This window comes from Arvicola amphibius, chromosome 2 (assembly GCF_903992535.2).
Source record: "Arvicola amphibius chromosome 2, mArvAmp1.2, whole genome shotgun sequence".
NCBI lineage: Eukaryota > Metazoa > Chordata > Mammalia > Rodentia > Cricetidae > Arvicola > Arvicola amphibius.
Window position 1 is genome coordinate 176,199,157 of NC_052048.2, and position 22,714 is coordinate 176,221,870.

At 44.7% G+C, this 22,714-nt stretch overlaps 1 protein-coding gene and 1 non-coding gene across 2 annotated transcripts in view; both read right to left on the minus strand.

Annotated features, from left to right (window-relative positions):
* Positions 1-218: 218 nt before the first annotated feature.
* On the minus strand, positions 219-386 carry LOC119808597. Its single transcript, XR_005284518.1, has one exon. It is a non-coding gene; the product is annotated as a U1 spliceosomal RNA (small nuclear RNA).
* A 10,924-nt stretch (positions 387-11,310) lies between these two features.
* Rbm28 (RNA binding motif protein 28) overlaps positions 11,311-22,714 on the minus strand; it is a 36,330-nt gene continuing 24,926 nt past the window's right edge. The window contains exons 14-19 of the mRNA XM_038320682.1: positions 21,533-21,691; positions 19,641-19,790; positions 19,109-19,183; positions 15,600-15,853; positions 14,284-14,386; positions 11,311-11,783 (exon numbers count right to left, since the gene is read on the minus strand). Coding sequence (XP_038176610.1) covers positions 11,649-11,783; positions 14,284-14,386; positions 15,600-15,853; positions 19,109-19,183; positions 19,641-19,790; positions 21,533-21,691 — 876 coding nt within the window. The 3' untranslated portion in view covers positions 11,311-11,648. The remainder of the gene's footprint in view (positions 11,784-14,283; positions 14,387-15,599; positions 15,854-19,108; positions 19,184-19,640; positions 19,791-21,532; positions 21,692-22,714) is intronic.

Below are 22,714 nucleotides of genomic sequence, written 5' to 3' on the forward strand. Positions count from 1 at the left end.
AAGCAAACAAATGGCTCAGCAGGTAAGTCTGCTGCCAATCTTGATGGCATGAGTCCAATGCACAGGACCCATACTGTAGAACAGAACAACAGAACCGACTCTAACTTGTCCTCGGACCTCCATGTAAACACACACACACACACGCTTATTAAAATAAATAAATAGGCAACTATTTTAAAATGTAGATGTTGTATCAGAACTTTGAGAACTAATTTTTTTAAGGGAAAGCCCAAATACTATCCCCCCCCCACTACCATAGACCATGCAGTTGAGTTTCCTACACTTGGAGAGATCGCAGAAGCCAGCATACCCAGAGTGCAATGGGGGAACCTCACTCTGGGAAAGCCACCTTCTTGATCATGGTATCTTCTCTGCCAGGTAATAATAATAATAATAATAATAATAATAATAATAATAATAATCTTTTTCTGAATCCCTCAGCCTCTCCCCAGTTCCTCTATCTTCTCTGCCTCTTCCTTTGTTTCAAAGGAAAAGACGGCTTTAGCACACAGCCTACACTGAGGGGACAAACCCCCCGCCCCGCATTAACATCCTCAGTTGTGAGTGGTGGCACAGGCCTTGAGTCCCAGCATTCCTGCGGCAGAGCGGGTGGATCCCCGTGACATAATGGAACAGCACCCGCCTGAAAGGGTGCCTTGATCTCTGCTGCTTTTAAACAGAGAAATGAATGACAGCACTCAGCTTTAATCCCAGCATTCAGGAGGCAAAGGCAGGTGGATCCCTGCGAGTTATGGTCTACAAACAGAGTTCCAGGCCAGCCATGGCCACACAGAGAGACCCTGTTTAAAAAACAAAAAATAAAACAAAACAAAAAAACTAATAATGATAAAAACAGAAAAAGATATTACCCTAAGTCTGCAAAACAAGTCTCGACTTTGGATCTTTTTTTTTTTTTTTTCCTGGATCCTTTTTTACATCTCAAATACAGATGGAAGTTTTCTACTTCAGTTTTGCTCTGGTTCATGCTCATTGTTTCCATGTGATTGTTTTTACACTTATTTTGAGTCTAAATGATTCTTTGTATATGTCATTTTGAGTCTAAAGCAGCAGGGGGAGGGACTCAGGCTCTCCAAAAGACAAGATCTGCGGCTACTTTATTTTTACAATTTGTTTGTTTGTTTTTGTTTTTCAAGACAGGGCTTCTCTGTGTAGGCCTGGTTGTCCTGGAACTTGCTCTGTAGATCAGGTTGGCCTCTAAATCAGAGATTGGCTTGCCTCTGCCTCGTGAGTGCTGGGATTAAGAGCACACACCACCACCGTCTGGCTTACATTTGTAACTTTATGTGCATTACAATTATTATTGTTGGCATGAATAATGTAAATGTATATGTAAGCGAATATAAACATCTTTAGGATGATTTTTGCTTGTTATTACCTCTTTGAAAAACAGGTTTCCAAGGGTCCTTATCTGGTCTAGAATGGTCATCTTAAAACAGATCTGTTGAGCCTGACATTGATCCACAGTAAGGAGCTGTGGCATAAGCCTGACCGTGTGAGTGCACTCCCCAGAGCCCATGCAAAAGTAGGGGAGCTGGCTCCATGAAGGCTGTCCTCTGGGGCTGGGGAGATGGCATGGTGGTTAAAAGCTTGTGTTCCTTCTGCAGAGAATCTGAGTTTGGTTCCAGGCCCCTGAATGATCAAATTGCTGCTATTCTACTGTTGCAAAGTTATAATTTAGGGTCATGTGTCATTATAGTGATCATGTTTTCGCTACGACCTCCTACCTTACTTGAACCAAAAGAAACTTTTGCTTTTATTTTTTAGTGTGCATGTGCTGGAAGAATGCTCATACCATGTTCTGCATATTGAGGTCGGGGACAACTTGTGGCAGTCAGCTCTCTCTTCTACCCTATGGGTTTGGAGATCAAAGTCAGGTTTATCAGGCTTGCCAGCAAGTACCGTTGCTTGCTAAGTCATCTTTCCAGCCCACTGAACCAAGTCTTATTTAAAAGTATTCAAGTTTTTCATTACCTTCATAAAATAATTCCCTCATTATCCAATTAATTTGGCTTTTAAAATTTGGTGTTTAAATTGACAAATATTTATCTTAAAATTTCCAAAAAGAACTCTATTTTGGGGGGGGGATGCCTCAATTTTAAATCCAAACCTGCAACCACAACCAAAATTTAGTTTAAAAACAATGGTGTGAAGGCTATTTCTCCTTGATTTCCTTCTATGATGGAGGAGAGTTATCTGTCATGTTACTTTCATTGGTTTATTAATAAAGAAAACTGCCTTGGCCCTTTAAGAGACAGAAAATTAGGTAGGGGCGGAGTAGACAGAACAGAATTGTGGGAACAAGGAAGCAGAGTTGGGGAGAGATGCTTGCAGGCATTTCGCCATAGTGAGTCACCATGATTCTCCTCTCTGAGATGGACGCAGGTTAAGATCTCTCCTGGTAAGCCACACCTCGTGGTGCTCCAGGATTACTAAATATGGGTTAAAGGAACCAATAAGACGGCTGAAAACTATGGGCCAGGCAGTGTTTTTAAAAGAATACAGTTTCTCCGTGTAAATTATTCGGGTAACTTTTGTAGTAAAGCTAGCCGGGTGGCAGGACACAGCCCGCCGCTTCCTTCTACACTTCTAGGCAAGGCTCCCTGTGAGAACCTGGCAGAGAATGGAAAACACAAGGATTACCTTTAGATGGAGGCCACATTCTAGAGACAGCACCAGCCCCTTTCCCACCTGAGGCTCTGACCTCTGGGTTTTCCCCCACCCTCTGTGGGGGCTCTGACGAGGGCTCTCCACAGCCCTGGAGCAGCATTGCCATGGAGCGATCATATCACACGCTTCAAGCGGAGGGTGGGACACATTTTGCCTTGCAGCCCAACTCTTCCGACCATTGTACTTGCTAGCAGCATCCATTTCTGGACCTTGTGGTGAAAATAAAAGAAGCCAATGCCCCTGAAACTATATCCACAAACTCAGCATAAGCCTAGTAGAACGCAATGGTTAATGGCATTTTCTGTTTTGGCAAAGAAGGCTATACTCTTTCGGCAAGATTGGCATAGGCCAACTGCAAGTGTCTGGTATGGTTGAGCCGTTGGCAAGGATGCTGGGTCCTTGTCTTGGTCTAAGATGATCATCTTAAACAAACCCGTTGGTCCTGAAAATGATCCCACAAATAAAGAGCTGTGGGCGCCTCGCTGGAAGAGGTACAGTGAGCGTGGGGATGGGTACCGATACTCCTCAACACAGACATTGCCTTAAGCAGGTCACACGTGAAGAGAGCACAACCCACTCTCCCTGCAGTGATGTGGGGAGCAAAGCCTCTCCCAGGTGTCCTGGACTGCTGGCACAGGCTGGAAGTGGGGCTAGCAATACCTCAGGACAAACAGCCTTCCAATGACTCTGGTTGTTTATCCCTGAGGGTAAGCTCTCTCTACTGGGGCGGAAGAAGGAGAACATCAGTCCATAGCCGTGAAGATGAGCATAGCCCTATCTGGTTATCCTCTCTCATTTCTGGTAAATTCGCTCGGAGTACTGGGGGCAAGGAGCAACAGAGACCCTTCTCCCAAGTTTCTCACATCCTCTTGTCCCCAGTATCTCCAAGATCTTTACCCCAGACATTTTACTAAGAACTTGCTAACAACTGCCATCTGGGCTTTCTCACTCCCTAGCTCAAACACAGAAAGATGGGGAAGGAGGGGGATCTAACACCCCGACCCTTGGAGAGCCTGTGGTTTCCACCATAGCTTCCTGGGGGAGGTGGGCTACAAAGGTGGGCAGAGGTTGTGTCAGTCCCAGGACTGGCCGCCCCACCCCCCTGTCCAGGAAAGGACACAGTTAAGACCCAGTATTTAAAAGAAGAAAAAAGCCAGGCGATGGTGGCACATGTCTTTAACCCCAGCACTCGGGAGGCAGAGGCAAGTGGATCTCTGTGAATTCAAGGCCAACCTGGTGTACAAGAGCTAGTTCCAGGACAGACTCCAAAGCTACAGAGAAATCCTGTCTCGAAAAACCAATAATAATAATAACAACAACAATAAACAAACAAACAAACAAACCCAGTATCACTAAAAGGCTCAAAATCTAAGAGCTTCCGTAGCAGGTTCCTGGGAACACATTCGGGCCCTGTCCTGATCTGAGATACAACACTCCAGCCTATGTATGGTTTTGAAATGTCTGGGTGTCCAGAACCCCTGTGCTGGGACTCCCGTGGAGACTATAACACTGCACTAATGTTAAGAGCCTGCTGTTTCCAGTATACTAAGTTGAACAAGAACAGTAAGATCTTTTGCTGGGAGAGCTGGAGACGACCAAAGTCTCTGCAGAGGGTCTTTAACCTATGTAATTAGTTGAGTTCCCCGAGCGTGAGGAAAGCATATGAGGTACCTGGGCAGGGCTGCAGTGATGGTCTGCCACAGAGGGAAGGTGGTCGGGGGGAGGGGAGGATTGCCTGCTTTTCCAAACATGGCCTCTGGACATGAGGATGGGGTGGGCAAGCAATTTGCTCAATGAGATAGTCCTAGCACATGTCACAGTAGGCAGGGTAATTGCGGCTGCTGTTAGTGACTGTTGAGTTTGCAGAAGTAGACACAAACGGTTCTTCCAAGAGCCTGTCTCCTTCCGTGGCACTCGCTCCAGTGGCTGGGTGCCAGCAGCACCCACACACAGCTGAGGGCTGGAGAGCCAGACTCCCAACTGGCCAGCATTGGCAGCTGTCCTACAAATCTTGCAGTAGAGTTCAGAGGTATGTGATTCCCTGTGCTGGTCCCTTTAATAGCCCTTGTCAAATGGCCAAAGCTCGCCCTGTGGATTTTCACGACTATGGACACTGGCCATTATCTGACCTCCAGGGGAATGGAGATGTCTTGGGATTCTGGATTCTGGGAAAGAGTTATAAAAGCAAGTGGAACCGATCCACACCAGCTGTGCATGAGCAACTCTGTAGTGAGCCAAGGTACAGAGCCCGGCCACGGTGAAGAAAATCTCTAAACAAACGTATTCTGGGCTCAAAGACCATCTTAAACACTCATGAGTATGCATGTACGAGCGCGCAGCGCGCGCGCGCTGCGGCGGGGCGCGCAGGCACACACACACACCACACACACACACACCACACACACACAAAGAGTCTGTCTTCTGAAAGCATAAAAGAGGGACAAAAAATGTAAAAAACATCTGTAAGTGGTACCTTTTGACTTAAGGGAGGGAAAAGGGGGGAAAAAAGCTAACCAAGCAGAGGGCTTTTTAAGTTGAGATTATAATAAAAACGTAATTAATTACATATGGGAAGTTTTCAAAGGCTTTACCAGCCGAAGAACATAACATTGAAAATGGCTTTCTGGGCTGAGGGTTTGTAGTGCAGTTTGGTAGTGTTCGCGTAGCATGCATGAGGTCCTGGGCTCCATCCTCAGATATGTTGGAGTGTGCATGTGATCCCACACTTGGGGAGGATCAGAAGTTCAAGGTCAGGCTAGCACAAAGCCAACCTTTGGGGACCTTGTCTCAAAAGAGAAGTGTCTCCTTTAGTACCTAACTTGAAAGAAAAAGCACCTAAACCCTAAAAGCATTTTGGTACTTAAGATGTTCTTTAAATAGAGCCAAACACCCTAAAGACAGTGGGGCTATTCTAGCCCAGGTAGCGCAATCTTGAGGACTGGGGCACCAACCTCTTCTCTCCTTGCTGTATCACGGGAGGGAAGGCTTATGGCGTCAATGTCCTTTGCTAGGCTTGAGGCCAAGGTGCTCCCAAGATGAGCGATGAAGGGCTTTAAGCTACACGGCCCTATTCAGCCAGGTTTCTCTCGGCTCAGATAATCACCAGGAACCTTGCCTTTTCATGCCAAGGTGAGACCACAACAAGCCCCACCCCAACCCTTCCTGACTGCAGGTTTCTTTTGACATCAAGGCATCTCACGTGAACTTCCTCTAACATGCAGTGCATTAAGAACCTGTAAGGAAAAGGGCTGAGACGCCTCAGGTTTTACCTGGCAGGGTCAACTCTCTCCTCTAAACACCCAAGTGCATGCCAGGCGCTAACCTCAGAAGCCAGGGCCCAATCTGAAGCCCATAGCTAGGCAATATTTCAGCAGAAACAAGACACTCTTTCCCCTTGAGGAGCTGCAGATTGAAACCAGGGGCTCCATAAACAAAGTAGGGATGCCCAATACTGCTGAGCCACACCCCAACCTAAGAACAGTCTTGAGCGAAGGGTAAAAACCATCTGGAGGGCTAGGCAGAGCTCCACTCGTGTAACTAGAATGGAAATGCTGACCCCCCCCCCCAAAGCGGTGGGCTGGCCAGATCCAGTGCGAGCAGAAGACAAAAAAGGTCTACAGCCAGCTGTGCTGGCACATGCGCGTAATTCCCACACGCAGGAGGCTGAGGCAGGAGAATCATGTTTTAAGCTAGCGTGTCCTACATAAGACCCTAAATAAAACAGGTAGTATTTTGATGTTTAAAAAGAGACTCTCTGGGGTTAAAATGCATGCACATAAATTCATTGTAATTTTAAACATATTTACATAAATTTTTAATTTTTAAAAGACTATGTTGCATATAATTTACAACTAATATGCACTGTTTTTCATTTAAATTTTGTATAATTTGTCAATTTTTACAGGATGCCTTTGTGATTTGCCATTCTTGTGACTGCAGGGAGCCTGTGGATGCAACTCATCCATGACTTGATACAAACAATGTTTGGTTACGACTACATTTAGCTGTCACTCGAGTCCTGGGATGGATATGGGCTCTCTGTCAGTCAGAAGAGGACATGTGAAATGGTTCAGAGCTAATTTGCCTTCTGGAAGAAAACCCCAGGAGTTTCCTTCCCATTGATATAAGTTCAGAAAAGAAGTCCCACCCAGGGGGTACAGCTGGCATGGAGATGTCACCTCTTAACCGCTGTCCCATGAAAGGCAAGGCAAGTGCCTCCAGGGGCACTTGCCAGCTGATTTGGTGAGCTGATTTGGTGATTTTCTTGGTAGCAAAGGCCCCCTTTGAAATAACCTAAGCCTCCATGTCCCCCAGAACCCTGATGCAACCTCTGGCCAATGCTTTTACATGCTTCTTATTGGGAGGGAACACCTTAACGCCATCCTTCGTAAAACTTACAGGGCGTGCACTGCTCCAGATCTGTTCATCTGTGTGTCACGTGCTATGACAGCATCTTTGCCACACAGACCGGAACACAAAGATAGCATGTTTTCTGTGGTAGCATCCAAAGCATGGCTTCCGGGTCTCTCGTGGCTGAAGTATACAGTATGTGCTGACAGGCCCAGGGAAGAACTGGGGAGACTAAGAGAAGGGACACTTGACAGTCACTTACTTGGCACTGAGTAGCCTGCATTCAGCCCTCATCATGTAGCCCTGTATTTAAGGCATTCCTTTCGGTGGCAGGAAGATAGAAACAGGATGAACATTTCGGACAAATTAAGCAACATCTGAAGGAGTTGCTGGTAGACTGGGGCCCAGACAACAGTGCAGGAGAGGAAATGTTTTAAAAGTACCTAATACGAGGGGAAAGAGGCTGAGTAAAAAGAGAGAAAATACACACAGCATATAGTGTGTGTGTGTGTAGAGACTACATGCATATGTGCAAAAGATTACTGCAGCACCTCAGTAGCCATCCTTAGTAATCTATCACTAAGAACAGCTATGTGCCAGGTGAGTTTCCATGGGACAAACCTAAAAACAAGACAAGCAAGCCACAGTAGCAATTGCTGCTGAGGGACAGGCCAACCAGGAAGTATGCCAGTGACTTAAGAGTGACTGATCGTTACACCCTGGGATAGTTGAGGTCCACGAAGAGGAACGTGAGCCTGAACTAGAACGATGAGTGGGATTTGTGAAGACGCTTGCTACAAAACCATAGCAGGAAGGAAGCAGGCGCCCTATTAGAGCTGTGAGCAGTGCACCACTGCCGCTCACTGTATCCAGGCCCTTCCACTTCCATCACATTAGGAAATGATCCTGCCATCCTTCACAAGCCCAGCTATGCAGGGGAGCGGTCGGCCTCTTGAGATCTCATGAGCTCCTACCACGCTGGGTGTGTTTGTAGGGAAGTATAAAATATAACCCTTGCCTTCGAGGACAAAAATGATGTCCCTGACAATGTCCATTGAGTTTTCAGGCCGGCTCTGCAGCAGTGAAGGCTCACTACTAATAAAAGGTAGTGAGTTCTGAGCAGCACAGATGTCTTAAGGATCGCCAGATCTGATGTTTATCAAGACACTACATTTGGGATGGATCAAAAGGCCTTTTTCGGTAAATCAGCAGTTTATTCAGAACTGGTTCCCAGGGAGTGTCTAACAGTCTTCCCAGCATATTCCTTCATGATGGAAGCATCATCTGTCTACAGCCAATCACCAGCTTGGAATCAGAAATCAAAGTAATTGTAGACCATATCTTAATACCACCCAAAGTGGACTGTCAAGTAACACCCCATCCAATTAGGTATCCATCTCAGAGAAGGATTGGGGAAACAAGCGGAACCAGGATAAACTGAAAACAAAAGCAACATAATCTGTGTACACGACCTCCAACCGGAAATCTGGAAATCTGTTTAGCTGGAGGCAAATTCCACCCCGGCTCTTAACACACTGGCTAGAGGTGAGGGGAAAGCAGGAGCTGAGACAAAGGGAAACACAACCTTGTCTCAGCTCCTGCAGTCCCATGATAATGTGGCTACAGCCATGAAGGATCCAAGTCGTATGGGCAGACTGGCTCCCTGTGTGACAGAACTGACGGGTGTCTGTCTGTCACACTGAGTGGTTAACTAGGACAGCTAGGAGCTGAGACCGCAGACTTGCATTTCCTAAGGTGACAGTGTCAGCATTCTCTGTGGCACATTTGGCCGGCAGCCTCCTAGACAAGAGAAAGCCAAATGGATGAGAAGAAGCTCTTTGGAGCCTCGAGATTCTGGGCTCTGAATTAGAGTTAGAAAAACTTATTTTCAATACAAAAACAGACGGGTGGTGGTGGCACACACCTCTAATCCCAGTACTTGGGAGGCAGAGGCTGGCAGATCTCAAGTTCGAGTCCAGCCTGGTCTACAGAGCGAGTTCCAGGACAGCAGGGCTACATAGAGAAACCTTGTCTCCAAAAACAAAAAGACAAAAACATCTAAGGATGTTGTATAGCACTTAACATTTCAGTCAATGAAGGACACCCATGGCATCAGTCCCGAGGACTGTATTACCTTGCATCGTCATGGCTGTCTCGGTTTGTCTAAGCATGCTCTGTGACGACATTCGAGTGATGTCATAGACTGACGAAGCACGTCTCGGGGCCACTTTGTTCAGACATGTTTCTGTCTTTGAAGGAGTCACATGCTCTAGGATTCTAACAGAGGGAACTGTGGCTCGTTTCTATAATAGCTGAAGTATATTTTGACTCCAGAGAAGCAACATCAAAACCTCCATCTAACAAAAAAAAAAAAAAAAAAAAAAAAAAAAAAAAAAAAAAAAGGCACAGAAAAAGCTGCACCCCACTTAGAGGTCTTTCTGTCTGAGGCAGTCTAGTGCATAGTCCAACAAGAGTTCCATGAAGCTCAGTTATTCTCACTATGACCTTTGGTCTCAGATGTTAACAAAGATGCTTACCCTTACTGACCAAGCAATGTGGGGCTCAACCCTCCTATTAATAAGAAACCCATTTCCTCAAACACCCGGCTAGGAAGTGAAGCGGAAGCACAATTCCCCCTGCATGGGCACTCACGTGGCAAGGGGTCAAGGAGCTGACTGAGGAGCCCAGGGGAAGGTGTCTCAGAGGAAGCCACCACATATGGAGTCAGATCATTGGGAAACAGGATAATCCGTCTTCACGGCACTCATTTAAAGAACTGTGCAATAACTTGCCAAGCAACTGACTAATGTTTTAACACACAGGGTTGCTAAAGACGTTAGAGAAATATCTGGATCTAGGAGAATCTGCCAACACTCTGAAAGAAGAGCAATTTTTTGTAATCTTAAATGTTAAGATACACTTTCAAATATTAAGGATATATGTGTACTGGAGGAAAAGTGTCTAGCAAGTCGACAGAGTCAGCCAAGGAAAAACAGATCAACTGACTGGCAGGTTGTGGCCATCCGGACCCTCTCTGTAAGGCTTTCTATCCCCTCTTGGACAGATGTATTGTATAACTCCTGTCACTCTGTCTCGAACGGACCCTAGAGACGGTACCTGTCCTTGGACACCTCCAAAGGGTCTGACTACTTTCATGATTCCCTCTTCACTACCTCCACCAGCAAGGGCATTCCGGACACTAACTGTTTTCTCAAGATCCTGTCACAAAACAGCTTTATGCCTGGGTCGGCAATGCTCCGGGAAAGCATCTTTTAAAGCACTGCCGTAGACCAGGCGATCAGCAAGCTGGGCGACGTTCTCAGCCATCTTCTTCTACACAGAGACATAGCATTATTGCTCCTTCCCCTCTTATTTTTTTTCATTCAATAAGTATTTATTCCAAACCCACCATGTGTCAGCAGTAGGTGCTATCTGAGTATGGTGAACAAGAGAAAGTCTCTCTCAAAGCAGATATTTTAACAGGGGAGACAATTTTACACGACAGTTAAAGACAGCAAGAAACAAACAGGGTAACAAAGTCCAGCTCGGATAGGACGGGGGAAGGAAGAGGAACCCCACTTCAGAGACTCAAGGAGACACCACCAAAGCTGACAGCTTGGTGGGGATCCGAGAGACAACAGGTCCTAAGGAAATGCCCTCCAGGCCAAGGAGACAGACACAGGGCTCTGAGGTGACTCCTTGTGTCGGAAGCTGTGCAGCACGGGGACTTGTGTGCCTGCACTGATCTTCCTCTTTATGACAGCCTGCTCTTCAGACACCAGGACCGTGGGACCTCGACTCCAACATTCACACCCTCCACCCCAGCTTTCTTTACAAAAGAGAAGGAAAGCATGGTTAAAAAAGAAAGAAAGAAAGACAGAATGCTTAAAAAGTATGTAGGGCAAGGAACAAGCAGGAGAACATTTAGTTCGACTCCTTATTTAGGATGCCTAAACTAAGACTTCCCACCTCCTCAGCACTCAGGGTAGAACCTCAGCTTCACGCTCACTGCCTTGCCCACATCATCCACGAGCTCTCGGTCCCTAGGACAAGGTGCTCCTTGGTCACATAGTGTCTAGCCAATGCAATCTGATTTCTAGACAGCCATTGCCCTTCCAGGGGCAGACCCTGACCAGGACCTTCAGTTGTTTGAGAGTCAAGTGTCCCCCACATTCAGAGACTATAGTAATAAACAGTTTTCTCCGTTCTTAGCTCTTGCAGACTATGCAACTGAATTAAAAATGTTCATTTATAAAAAAAAAATCTCATAAATAATGTATTTGTGTATATTAAAAATGAGACACATCCAAAAGTCACAATTCCTCATTTACAGACTCCATAACAAAATATGCATCTTAAAAATTCAGTACTCCAAAACACTTTTTTACAATAGTTTCCATCAAAGAAGAAAATATAACGAATCACAATTACATGTAAAGCTTCAGCAGTAATCTGGGGAGAATGTAAGAACTCATGGTGTTCTTCAGCTATTTTTTCCTTCCATACTGGAGAAGGGACCAAGAATGTACACAGCTACAGAATCCCCAAGAACGGGGCATCATCCGGGATGCTCTTTCCCTCAGTGAACACATGGCTTTCTGCAGGCGGCATCAAGTATCAAACCATTTGCTTCTCTTCATCAGGGTTGCCCCTTTAGAAGGCCCCAACAATTTCTGCTTATACTGTTCAACCAGTTGGTTGAAGTGGGATTCTGCCTTACTTTCCTTAGCTTTTTTCTTAGGCACCTGTGAAAGACAGAAGACATAAAACAATCATTTTTTTCCTTTTCCTTTCCTTCCTTCCCTCCCTCTTGCTTTCTTGCCTGCCTGCGTTTTTTTCCTGCACACCTGAAACTTTTGATGCACTCGAGGACAACCCTGAACTCCTGACCTTTATCCTTCCTCCTTCCAAGTGCCACCACCAAGCTAGTCAACGTCAAACACTAAATAACACCTTCCTGCCAAGACACCCAAAACAGAAATTAAGTAGGTACACTAGGAAGATGATTTCCAGAGAGAACCTTAGTTTGGACATCTTTGTTTGCTCCTGCCCCTACAAGAATTCCATTTATGAAATTTCAAAGTCTAGATTTTTACAGTATAATATGATATAATCAGAGATGTCCCAGAGACAGACTTGAGGACAGAATGCTAGTGACTCCACTCTTAAAGGGAAGGGAGATAAAAGTTTGACCTTGAATGTGCAAGAACCCAGGACCAGAGCTGGAGAGATGACTTGGGGTTAAAGGCACTGGCTGCTCCTCCAGTGTGGATCCAGGCTCTATTTCCAGTACCCACACTGTACCATGAAACCACCTCTAACTCCAGACCTAAGGGATTCAATGCCCTCTGCTGCTCTTTATGGGCACCATCCATGTCTCTAGTAGAGAAACATACATGTGGGCAGGAGACCCATACATATAAAAAAGTACAGGACAATTATCTTCTACTAAAAAGAACTACAGCGGGCTGGAGAGATGGCTCAGTGGTTAAGAGCATGTACTGCTTTTCTAGAGGATCTGAGTTCAATTCCCAGCAGCCACATCAGGCAGCTAGGACCTGCCTGTAGCTCAGCCCGGAGAGAACCTGACACTGCTGGCCTACACAAGCACCTGTACACACTTACACACATGCACACACTTACACAAGCACTTGTACACACTTACACACATGTACACACTTACACAAGCACCTGTAGACACACACGTGTACACACTTACACACGTGTACACACTTACACATGTGTACACACTTACACAAGCACCTGTACATTTACACACGTGTACACACTTACACAAGCACCTGTACACATTTACACATGTGTACACACTTACACACATGTACACAGATTAAAAAATAAAATAAAAAACAACTAGAGCTCCGTGGGAAATGGCTATTGCCAGAAACTGGGAAAGAAACATCATGTACAAGAAAGGAGCACTACCAAAGACGGACAAGTCATCTCAGAAGGACGAGGAGCTGATCCAAGATGCTTCTGCTGTCTTAGACAGGACAAGAATAATGACTACATTTGACTGAAACACAAGGAGTTATATGAAAATTTGGGATTTCATAAAACATATATATGCCAGTCTCCCAGGCCACAGAGCAGGTTGATAATAGTTTACGACTCTGAAACTGATACAGCAAGAAAAGAAAAAGGAAAAAAAAAAATCAATCATCTAACCTGTCTTTCTTAGATATAAGATTCTCCTTTCTAGAATCCTTAGAACTCTATTTTTAAGCACAAAAGGGTTGTCTGAACCGGAAAGTCAGCATTCTGAAATATCAGACAATCCACTGCTTTTGAAAGCCAAAGGTAAGCAGCTAGGGATATCACTCAATAGCAGAGCACTTCCTAAGCATGAAAAGGCCTTGGGTTAGATCCCTAGCACTACAAATCTAAAAACTAAAAAACAATTGAAAAGCTGGTAGGAGATTTTCTACATCGAATACAGTGGAGAATTCCAACGCCTACTGACTGATCCTGGCATTACCAACACTGAACAACCAAAATGCAGCACTGAACACGCACCACCTAGGAAGCTCTTTCCAAGAAAACTACATCTGGCTACACTCTAGACTGTTAGTTACACCAGCTGACAGCCAACACGCGGTGCCATGGGGACAAGTTACATGACACCGTAAGGAAGCTGAACACACTGTAAAATACCTCCTCAAGGACAAACGACCAACGTGGAAAGGGGTGTGCTAAGACAGAACAGACACCACGGATGAAGAGGGAGGGAAGGAGGAAGGAGGGATGCGAATGTAATGTGTGGACTATTAACCAACATTCTAACTGGCACTAACCAAAATAAAAACCATTTTTGAGGCAATGAGGAAAATATTAATTTGGGCTATATATTAGAGAGTATAAAGAGCTTCTGATTAATCTCAGTAGACATGATAATGACATCTTGTGTTTGTGTGAAGACTGGGCCATTAGAGATGTAGTCTGAAATTCTGAGCAGTCTGTCTCTTGAGACCTATTTACATGCAAAGTAGGATTTACTTCCATACACTATAGTGGGGGAAACAGGAAACACAAGAGAACTGCTCAAGCAGCTGAAACAAGTCACAGGGCTTACTTCCCTCTTTACTTTTATTACTGCACCTCGCCATCTGAAGAGCTGCATCCCTGCATGGAGAAGCCTTACCATCTACCCAACTATACAGAAAGTTCACCATCTGTTCAGCCCCACAGAGCCAAAGCACCCCAAACCACATGCCCCACCAAACTCACTTGCAGGGAAGAAAGTAACTGCTGCTTCTTCTGCTTCCGGTGGCTTGTCTGGGGCTTTGGCTTCTTAGGAGGAAGGGATTTCACTTTGCCTTTGTCCCGCAACCTGAAATAAAACAGCCAGGTAGACGCTGCATTAAATTCTTTCTCTGGTTAATATCTTTAGTCTCTCTCTCTCTCTCTCTCTCTTCCTCTCTCTCTCTCATTTACTTAATTTAGTTTATTTTATGAGCACTGATGTTTTGCCATGGGTGTCAGGTCCCCCAGAACTAGAGCTTCAGACAGTTGTGAGCTGTCACGTGGGAGACGGGAACTGAACCCAGGGTCTTCTGGAACAGCAGTCGGTGCTCTTAACCACTGGGCCATCTCTCTAAGCCCATTCTTGGGATCTCTTTAAGAGCTTGAAAGCCAAATTCTTTCTCTATAAAGCTGTTTTTGTTTGTTTGTTTGTTTTCAAGACAGATTTCTCTGTGTAGCCCTGGCTGTCCTGGAACTAGCTCTATAGACCAGGCTGGCCTCGAACTCAAGAGATTCTTGTTCCCGAGTGTTGGGATTAAAGGCGTGCGTCACCACCGTCCAGTTTACATAGCTGGTTCTAAGCCTAGAAGTAGTCACTCTTAAATGAAGGCCACAATAGCATATCCTAAGTCACAACAGTTATATATTCGTTTGTCTGTGAATTTATTTATTTTTGCTAAGACTTCAACAGAAATCACAAAAACCTTCAATTACTTATGAAGATATTCTTTTAAAATACACAGCATTAATCCACTGTGCAGCACTAAATGTACACAGCACTAATCCACTGTGCAGCACTAAATGTACACAGCACTAATCCACTGTGCAGCACTAAATGTACACAGCACTAATCCACTGTCCCAGCACTAAACGTACACAGCACCAATCCACTGTGCAACACTAAATGTACACAGCACTAATCCACTGTGCAGCACTAAATGTACACAGCACTAATCCACTGTGCAGCACTAAATGTACACAGCACTAATCCACTGTCCCAGCACTAAATGTACACAGCACTAATCCACTGTCCCAAACAGCGACAACAGGTGAACCTCAACTGACATGAAAAGGATTTGAAAGACAAGAATGGCATGCAGTCTGCCCTGACGGTTCCTCCGAGGTTCCCTCTGCCATCTGATCCACGGTAACATTTCTGCTGGTGTTGAGACTTTCCTGTTAACTTCCCATGGGGGACTAATGCAGCACCAACAACCTCTCTAACAAATGCTACAAAGAAAGAGCTACATCAAAACAAATGCTCTTAGAAGCACCCTCTTCTGTGACTCCCCTCATCTCACCTAATTTTGGGGCCTCGGTGTGAAGGAAGCGCCAGGACCTTTCTTCTCTTCTTCCCATCAGGCAGCTCCACCTGCTCCACTTCAGCCTTGGTCTGGAACCCTGTCCACGACGTGGGGCGGCCATTCCCTTTCTGCTCTCCAGAAGCCTGACTTTGATCCTGTGCAGGGCTCACTACTTTCTGTTGCTTGTCTTTTCCATGTTCTTTTTGCTCCTTTTGGGGCTTACTGGTTACAGGCTTAGATTCCATTTTTTGCTGCAGAAAACAAGAAATTGCCACCTGGTTTCTGGATAAGGTTTACCTGCTGAAAAATCTCAGCGGAGGTTGAGCCTCCTTGTAAGTTTGCTGAAAGAGGAGCACTTCCCTCACACAGCTGGAGACTCCAGCAAAGTAAATACAAGCAGTTTACAGGCACTGCCTAGTAATAGATGGCTACTAGGCTGGAGACATGTGTGCGGGAGTGCGCGCGCGCACACGCGCGCGCGCGCACACACACACACACACACACCCCAAAAAACAAACCCAGAAACAGCGATCAGTAGCCCAAAATTCAAAAACCAGTAGGAAGGAACAACTACTAAAGGTAAAGCTTGGGCCAGGCATGACAACACACACCTAGAATCCTAGTCACTGGGAAGGAAGAAAGGATTGGAGTTATTTAAGAGCCTTTTACAAAAAACCTGCTTCCCTTCCCCCAAATGTCACAGACAAAAAAGAGGAATGCCAGCAGCAGAAACAAAGCAATTAAGAAATAACATAACACAGCTAGGAAATTCAAGACAGTGACAGACATTAGTCAGAGATCTTAGAGCAGAACAAATCCTGACAAAATCATCAGTCCAAGCTCCACAACTAGATTTTCAGTACAGTGCAGTAAACCATGAGGTAGTTGAAGTTTCAAAAGACAAAATTATCAGCCCAGAATTCTCTAACCAATGAAATTATCTTCCACAAAAGAAACTTTCTCAGACTTTAAAACACACACACACACACAGCTACCACGAAATCTGCTTCACAAGAAATGCTAAACAAGTTCCTCCAGAGAAGGGAAACGGCACAGATTGAAAACATGGGCCAGCATGAAGAAGGGAAAAGCGTCAGGGAAGGGGTCAGTGAGGGAAGGCAGGCAAGGGGAGACCAGAGCTTCAAATGCAAGCACAAGGATGCTGAAGGTTTACTAGTACTGACACGGGGGAAAAGACTCAAGTAAAATTAATGTGAAAATACACATTTGTTATTTTGCCCTAATTTAATCTAAACAGACATGTCGATACAACATTTACTAAATGCCGTCTATGCACTACTCTGTTCTATGCACTACTCTGTTCGTAAGTGGTAAGATAGTTACAAACAATAAAATGTTTACTTTTAGGACTCCTAGCCTAGTGGAAAGAAAAGACAGGTGATATAATGAAAATGTCCCCCACAGACTCATGTGTTTGAATGCTTGGTTCCCAGTTGGTGGTGCAGTTTGATGTTATAGAATAACTAGGCAAAGATGTGTTACATTTGATTATAATGTATTTGTTTAATTATTTAAAGATGTGTTGTATTTGTTTCACCTTGCCTGTCTAAGGCACCTAATTGGTCTAATAAAGAGCTGAACAGCCAATAGCTACACAGGAGAAAGGATAGGCAGGGCTGGCAGGCAGAGAGAATAAAAGGTGGAAGGAGAGGAGAGGAGAGGAGACACACCTGGGACATGAAGCCTGGTGGCTGCCAGACACAGAGACACAGTGAAAGTAAGATATACAGAAGAAGGAAGCTAATACGCCCCAAGGCAAAAGGTAGATAAGAAGAGAAAGGTTAATCTAAAAGAGCTAGCCACAAACACGCCTAAGCTAGGCTGAGCATTCAAAACTACTAAGTCTGTGTGCATGATCTGGGAGCTGGTTGGTGGCCTAAGAGGAAAAGCGGGCTGCAGTTTGGGGATGGTCAAGAGGTAGCGCTGGAAGGAAGTGCATCAGTTTGAGAGTCCACAGCTCTGCCCTGGTTCCACTTTGCTCTCTCTGCTCTGGGCTGGTAGCCGAGGATCTGAGCTCTCAGCATCCTCCTCTGTGGCCATGCCTGTTGCTACTACGCCTCTCTGCCGTGATGGGCTCTTACCCTTTGGAAGAGCCCAAATAAACTTCCTTTCCTAGCTGCTTTTGTTCACGATGTCTTAGCACAACAACAGAATACTGAAACAATACACATACCTGAACAAAACAAAATAAAAAACAATCAAGATAATCAAGGAAGTTGATGAAAGCCTATGTAATGGGGAAGGTTCCGTTGCTATGAATAGGCAAAGTAAGAAATATCCCTGAGTCAAGAAAAAGGACCACTTTTATAATGGAAGTGCAGTATGAACATAAACACAGGCAACAAAGAATTCAAAGAAAATGCAGGCAGCTTCAGAAGCACCCCTGAAGCAATGGCTAAAGGCAATTAACCTGAGGTTAAAAAGTTAGCATGCAAAAGAATAAGACCTCAGGTTCTCAATAAAGCCACAATTTTAGCCACTGCTGTCATTTATCTGTTTGTCATGCTCTTAGTATACATCAAACACTATGAATGCTCTCTGCACATGCAAATTGTAGTGTAGTACTGATGAGCACTGTAAGAACTGAGAGAAGATGGTGAGAGTATTGACTATAAGCTGGGCAATGGAATATCTGCTCTTCCATCCTTAGAGGAGGAATGAAAACCTTGTGATTAAACCCACTGTACAAAACTGAAGTCAGAGAAGTACCTGCCAGGGAACATGCAGCTAAGAAAGAAGCAGAGACACAGCGCCTGTTCTTCCACTCTCCACACTAATTAAAATGGTCTAAAGCCACCAGGTGTCCTGCTCAGACTAGAAGACGGAGTTCAAGGCAGAGGACAAAGAGAGATCCTATCTCAGGTGATGACGATTCTGAAACGTAACCTGAGCCACTAGGTTTGACATGGCCCCTACACACCACATAGGAACTCATGATGGATCAAAACATATGTTTCCATTTCTTCCCTTTCCCTTCTCCTATGCAGTTTTCGGGAGAGGGACAGCAAAGAAGAAAACACCAGGAGTCTTAGGAAACAGAGTAAAATCCTACCTGGCAGAAGCACAAATTAAAAAAGGGAAATTTAATTAAGCTCCTTAAAAAAAAAAAAAGAAAAGAAAAAATGCTGGACATGCTAGTATACAACTTTAATCCCAGTAGCCAAGGCAGAGGCATCTCTATGGAGCTATGAGTTCTGGGTTAGTCAGAACTACACAGTGAGATTCTGTCAAAAACAACCAAAGTCAAACAAACAAGGGCCAGTAAGATGTCTCAGCAAGTAAAGGCACTTGCCACCAAGTTCAATCCTCAGGACACACATGATAGAAAGAGAGAACCAACTTCCCCAAGTTGTCTTCTGACCTCCAGAAGTAATGGCACAGACACACAGGCACATGCACATGTGCACAGACACACACATAGGCACACACACACAGGACAAAACCAAACCCAGTCAAGCATTTAGGTTCAGTATTAGGTTCAGTACCAGGCTGCGCTGGATCCTCAGCTCCTTTACTTTAAGTTTCCTTCGATCTTCTAACGAGAACTCCACTATTGGTCTCTGTGAGGGAGACACAGTGTCATTCATAAGACTTTGTAATCTATCGAGTCCAGTAAGCCTAGCTGTTCCTTCCACCCACTCCTCTTCGTGAACAGAGGCTTTTTCTTGTATTTATTTATTATGTAGACAACATTCGGCTTCTGTGTATGCCCACACGCCAGAGGAGGGCACCCGATCTCATTACAGATGGTTGTGAGCCACCATGTGGTTGCTGGGAATTGAACTCAGGACCTCTGGAAGAGCAGACAGTGCTCTTAGCCACTGAGCCATCTCTCCAGCCCTTCTTGTGTCTTCTTTAACAGCGGTTGGTTCTGGAGGCATCTTCTTGCCTAGGGTTACCATCTGACTTCCCCATCTTCACCCAGTTCATTTGGTATTCTTTCCCACCATTAAATATCAGGGACACTAGATAGTTAAGCTCTCAGAAAATGGGGTCTGCCTGAAGGATGAGGCTCACCTTCTGAGACCCAAATATTTCTGGGTTGTTGTTGATATAGCGAAGGGCTCTGAGGGCATGCTCATGCTTTTGGAACTCTGCAAAGGCATAGCCCAGGGACTGACCCTTCATTTTTCCATGAACTGGTTTAAGGTCCCGCATCACTCTACACTGTGAGTAGAAAAAGAAAAAAAATAAAACAGTAGTTAAAAATAAGAAATAAAAATTTCCAGAGAAAAATTTGTTTGTTTTAAAATATTGCACATGTGTGGCCATGCGTACCCATGCACCTAAATGCAGTCCCCATGGAGTCTAGGTGGGCGTGGTGGGCGCCCTGGGACTGGACCTGGAGGCAGCTGTGAGCTGCCAGGGAAGCAAAATCAGGTTCTCTGCAAGAACCACTAGCCATCTCTCCAACACCCTAAGGGAAATTTATAACAGCTGTTCAGAACACATATAACTGAAAGATACATGATTCTCTAGAATGTCAGCAAGTTATTGCTGAGAATGGAGAACCGTCCAAAGATTCTAGCACTGAAGAAAATCTCCAGAAAGGAAATTAATGGAGCAGGGAGGAAAGAAGATCAGATGGTTTTAGATGAGAAAGATATATCCAACACGGGAAAGGCCGTCCCTTTACCCTCAATAAGCCTCAGAACACAGCAAGTGTCGGCTCTCTTGGGTTGGGGTCAGAACTCTATCATACACATTTTTCTCTAAAGCACTAGACAGGATACAGTAAGCATCCCAGGGTCATGAGGAACATAGAAGAGCGTTGAGAAAATTCACCATTTACACAGTGCTGTCAGACATGTTCTATAGCATTCTTTCATGTTATTTCCTCAATACCAAGGAATATATTTTAAAGAGGCTTCGGGTATTAGGCACACAGTTTAGTTATGAATCAGCAAAGCACACCTAAAATATTGGCAATGGCATTTTTAAATATAAAGATTAATAGACTACTCTATGCCATGTGCTACATCAAGGATTGGGGATAATGAGATATTTATCCTCAAAGAGTTCAGTCTGTCTGGAGAAACAACCAAGTTTCAGGTCAGTATAAACGAAAGGAGCTTCAAAAGAGACAGAGCTGAACCAAGTACTAGTGTGAACCCTGAGTTTTCTAATAAACTGAAGACATGTATGGTTCTCTGTGCTTACTGTGGAGTATTAAGAGTCTCACACAGTTAAATGCTGTTTTAGGGGCCAGAGAGATGTCAGAATGGGTAAATGCTTGCCGTGTAAGCATGAGAACCGAGTTCAGACATCTAGAACCCATGAATGTAAAAGCCAGGCATGATGGTGTGTCTGTTCCTATGGTGGGATACAAAGACAGTAGGATGCTGTGGGAACAGCAAGCATGGGCCTGCAGGAAACAGGAGAGCCCGCCTCAGACAAGGTGGAGGGTGAGGTCCGACAGAGACGAGGCTGTCTCTAACTGCTACATGGACAGGCATGCCTGGCCCTGGCACGGGCTCTCATGTTCTCTTCCTCCCTCTCTTCTTCCCTCTTCTATTCTCTTCCCTCTTCTCCTCTCCTTCCCCCTCCCCTCCTCCTCTCCCCTTCTCTCTTACATATGTGCGTGCACGCATACACACACAACATTCTTTTAGGAGACAAACCACATAAATTGTATTCTCTGCAACAAAATTCACATTACAATGCCTATATAATGCTGAGAACACAGCAGGTATTGAATAAATGCTTGCTAAATCAATTCATGACAGAGATTTTCTCACATTTTGCTGCAATTCCGTCAGGCGGTTCCCAAAAGAAAAAAATAAAAATAAGAAAACAGCCTAACTCAACTTTGTATGCTGATGTATCCAAAAGAAAATCTGTTGGCAGGCTGGCACCACGGCCTGAAATGATGGCTCATAGCTGCAGCCGTGCACGGCAAGGCCTCTCACCTCCTTGATGCGCACGCCCTTCTCGCCTCTAGTGGCGCTCAGCAGCAGCTCCCTCAGCTGCCTGTCATCCACGGCCTTCGGCAGATTGTGCAGGCAAAGTCTGGTCTGGGAGACAAAGATATTCTGGTTCTTGAGTTTCTGATGTTTCAGTAGCTCAAACTGGGAGAGGAGAAAAAGACACACTCTTAACATACAATACACTCATGAGGCAGGCTCCTAATTCTCTAAAAGAAAAGAATCATAACCCCACCCACAGCCACAGGTGCACTGGCTGCCTTAATGCCCCGAAAGGCAGGCTCAGGGAGGCAAGTCAGAGATGAACCAAATGTTATCCAACTAGAGAAATCAAATCATATTTTAAGATTTTAAGATTCAAATTTTCATCTATAAAAATGAAACAGAAGATCAATATTTAACTCGCAACGCTGACATGAAACCAAATAAAATTTAAAAACTGCATAGCTCAAAATGTGGTCCAGCACAAGTATTCTTTATTTTAAAGGTTTACTTTATTTTTATTGGTTTTACAAGATAAGGTTTCTCTGTACAGGCTGTCCTGAAACTCACTCTGTAGACCAAGCTGGCCTTGAACTCAGAGATCTGCTTGCCTCTGCCTCCCAAATGCTGGGATTAAATGTGTGCACCACCACAGCCCAGTTTAGCACAAGTATTCTTGTAAGTAATACTGAAGTTAGCATCTATACTCAGTCCTTACCCACCCAACAACTAAGTCTAAGTACTTCCTTCCTAAAGAAAATAAACTTACTTTTTATAATGCACATAAATAACTTAGCAAGCTTTGGCTAGCAAAATTAATCCTAAAATTCAGTACATCTTATTGCACTACTTCCCCAAACACCATAACATTGAGAACACTACTATAAAGCCATGCTGGAAAGCATTATTTCTACCTATCATTAACAGGTATTTGGGGCTCACCATCTCCTGAACCTTACGGTTCCACAGCTGCTCTGTATCTTTACCATTCTAAGCTGGCTTTTGATCCTTTAATTTGTAATTTTATTATTAGGTGTGCGTCTGTGTGTAATTGTGTACACACTTGTGCATGAGGTGGGCTCAAAGGACAACTTCAGAGGGATCAACTCGGGTCACCAGGCTTGTTCAGTAGCACTTTACCCACTGAGCCACTCCAATGGCTCTAGGTTGCCTTAAAAAGTGAGC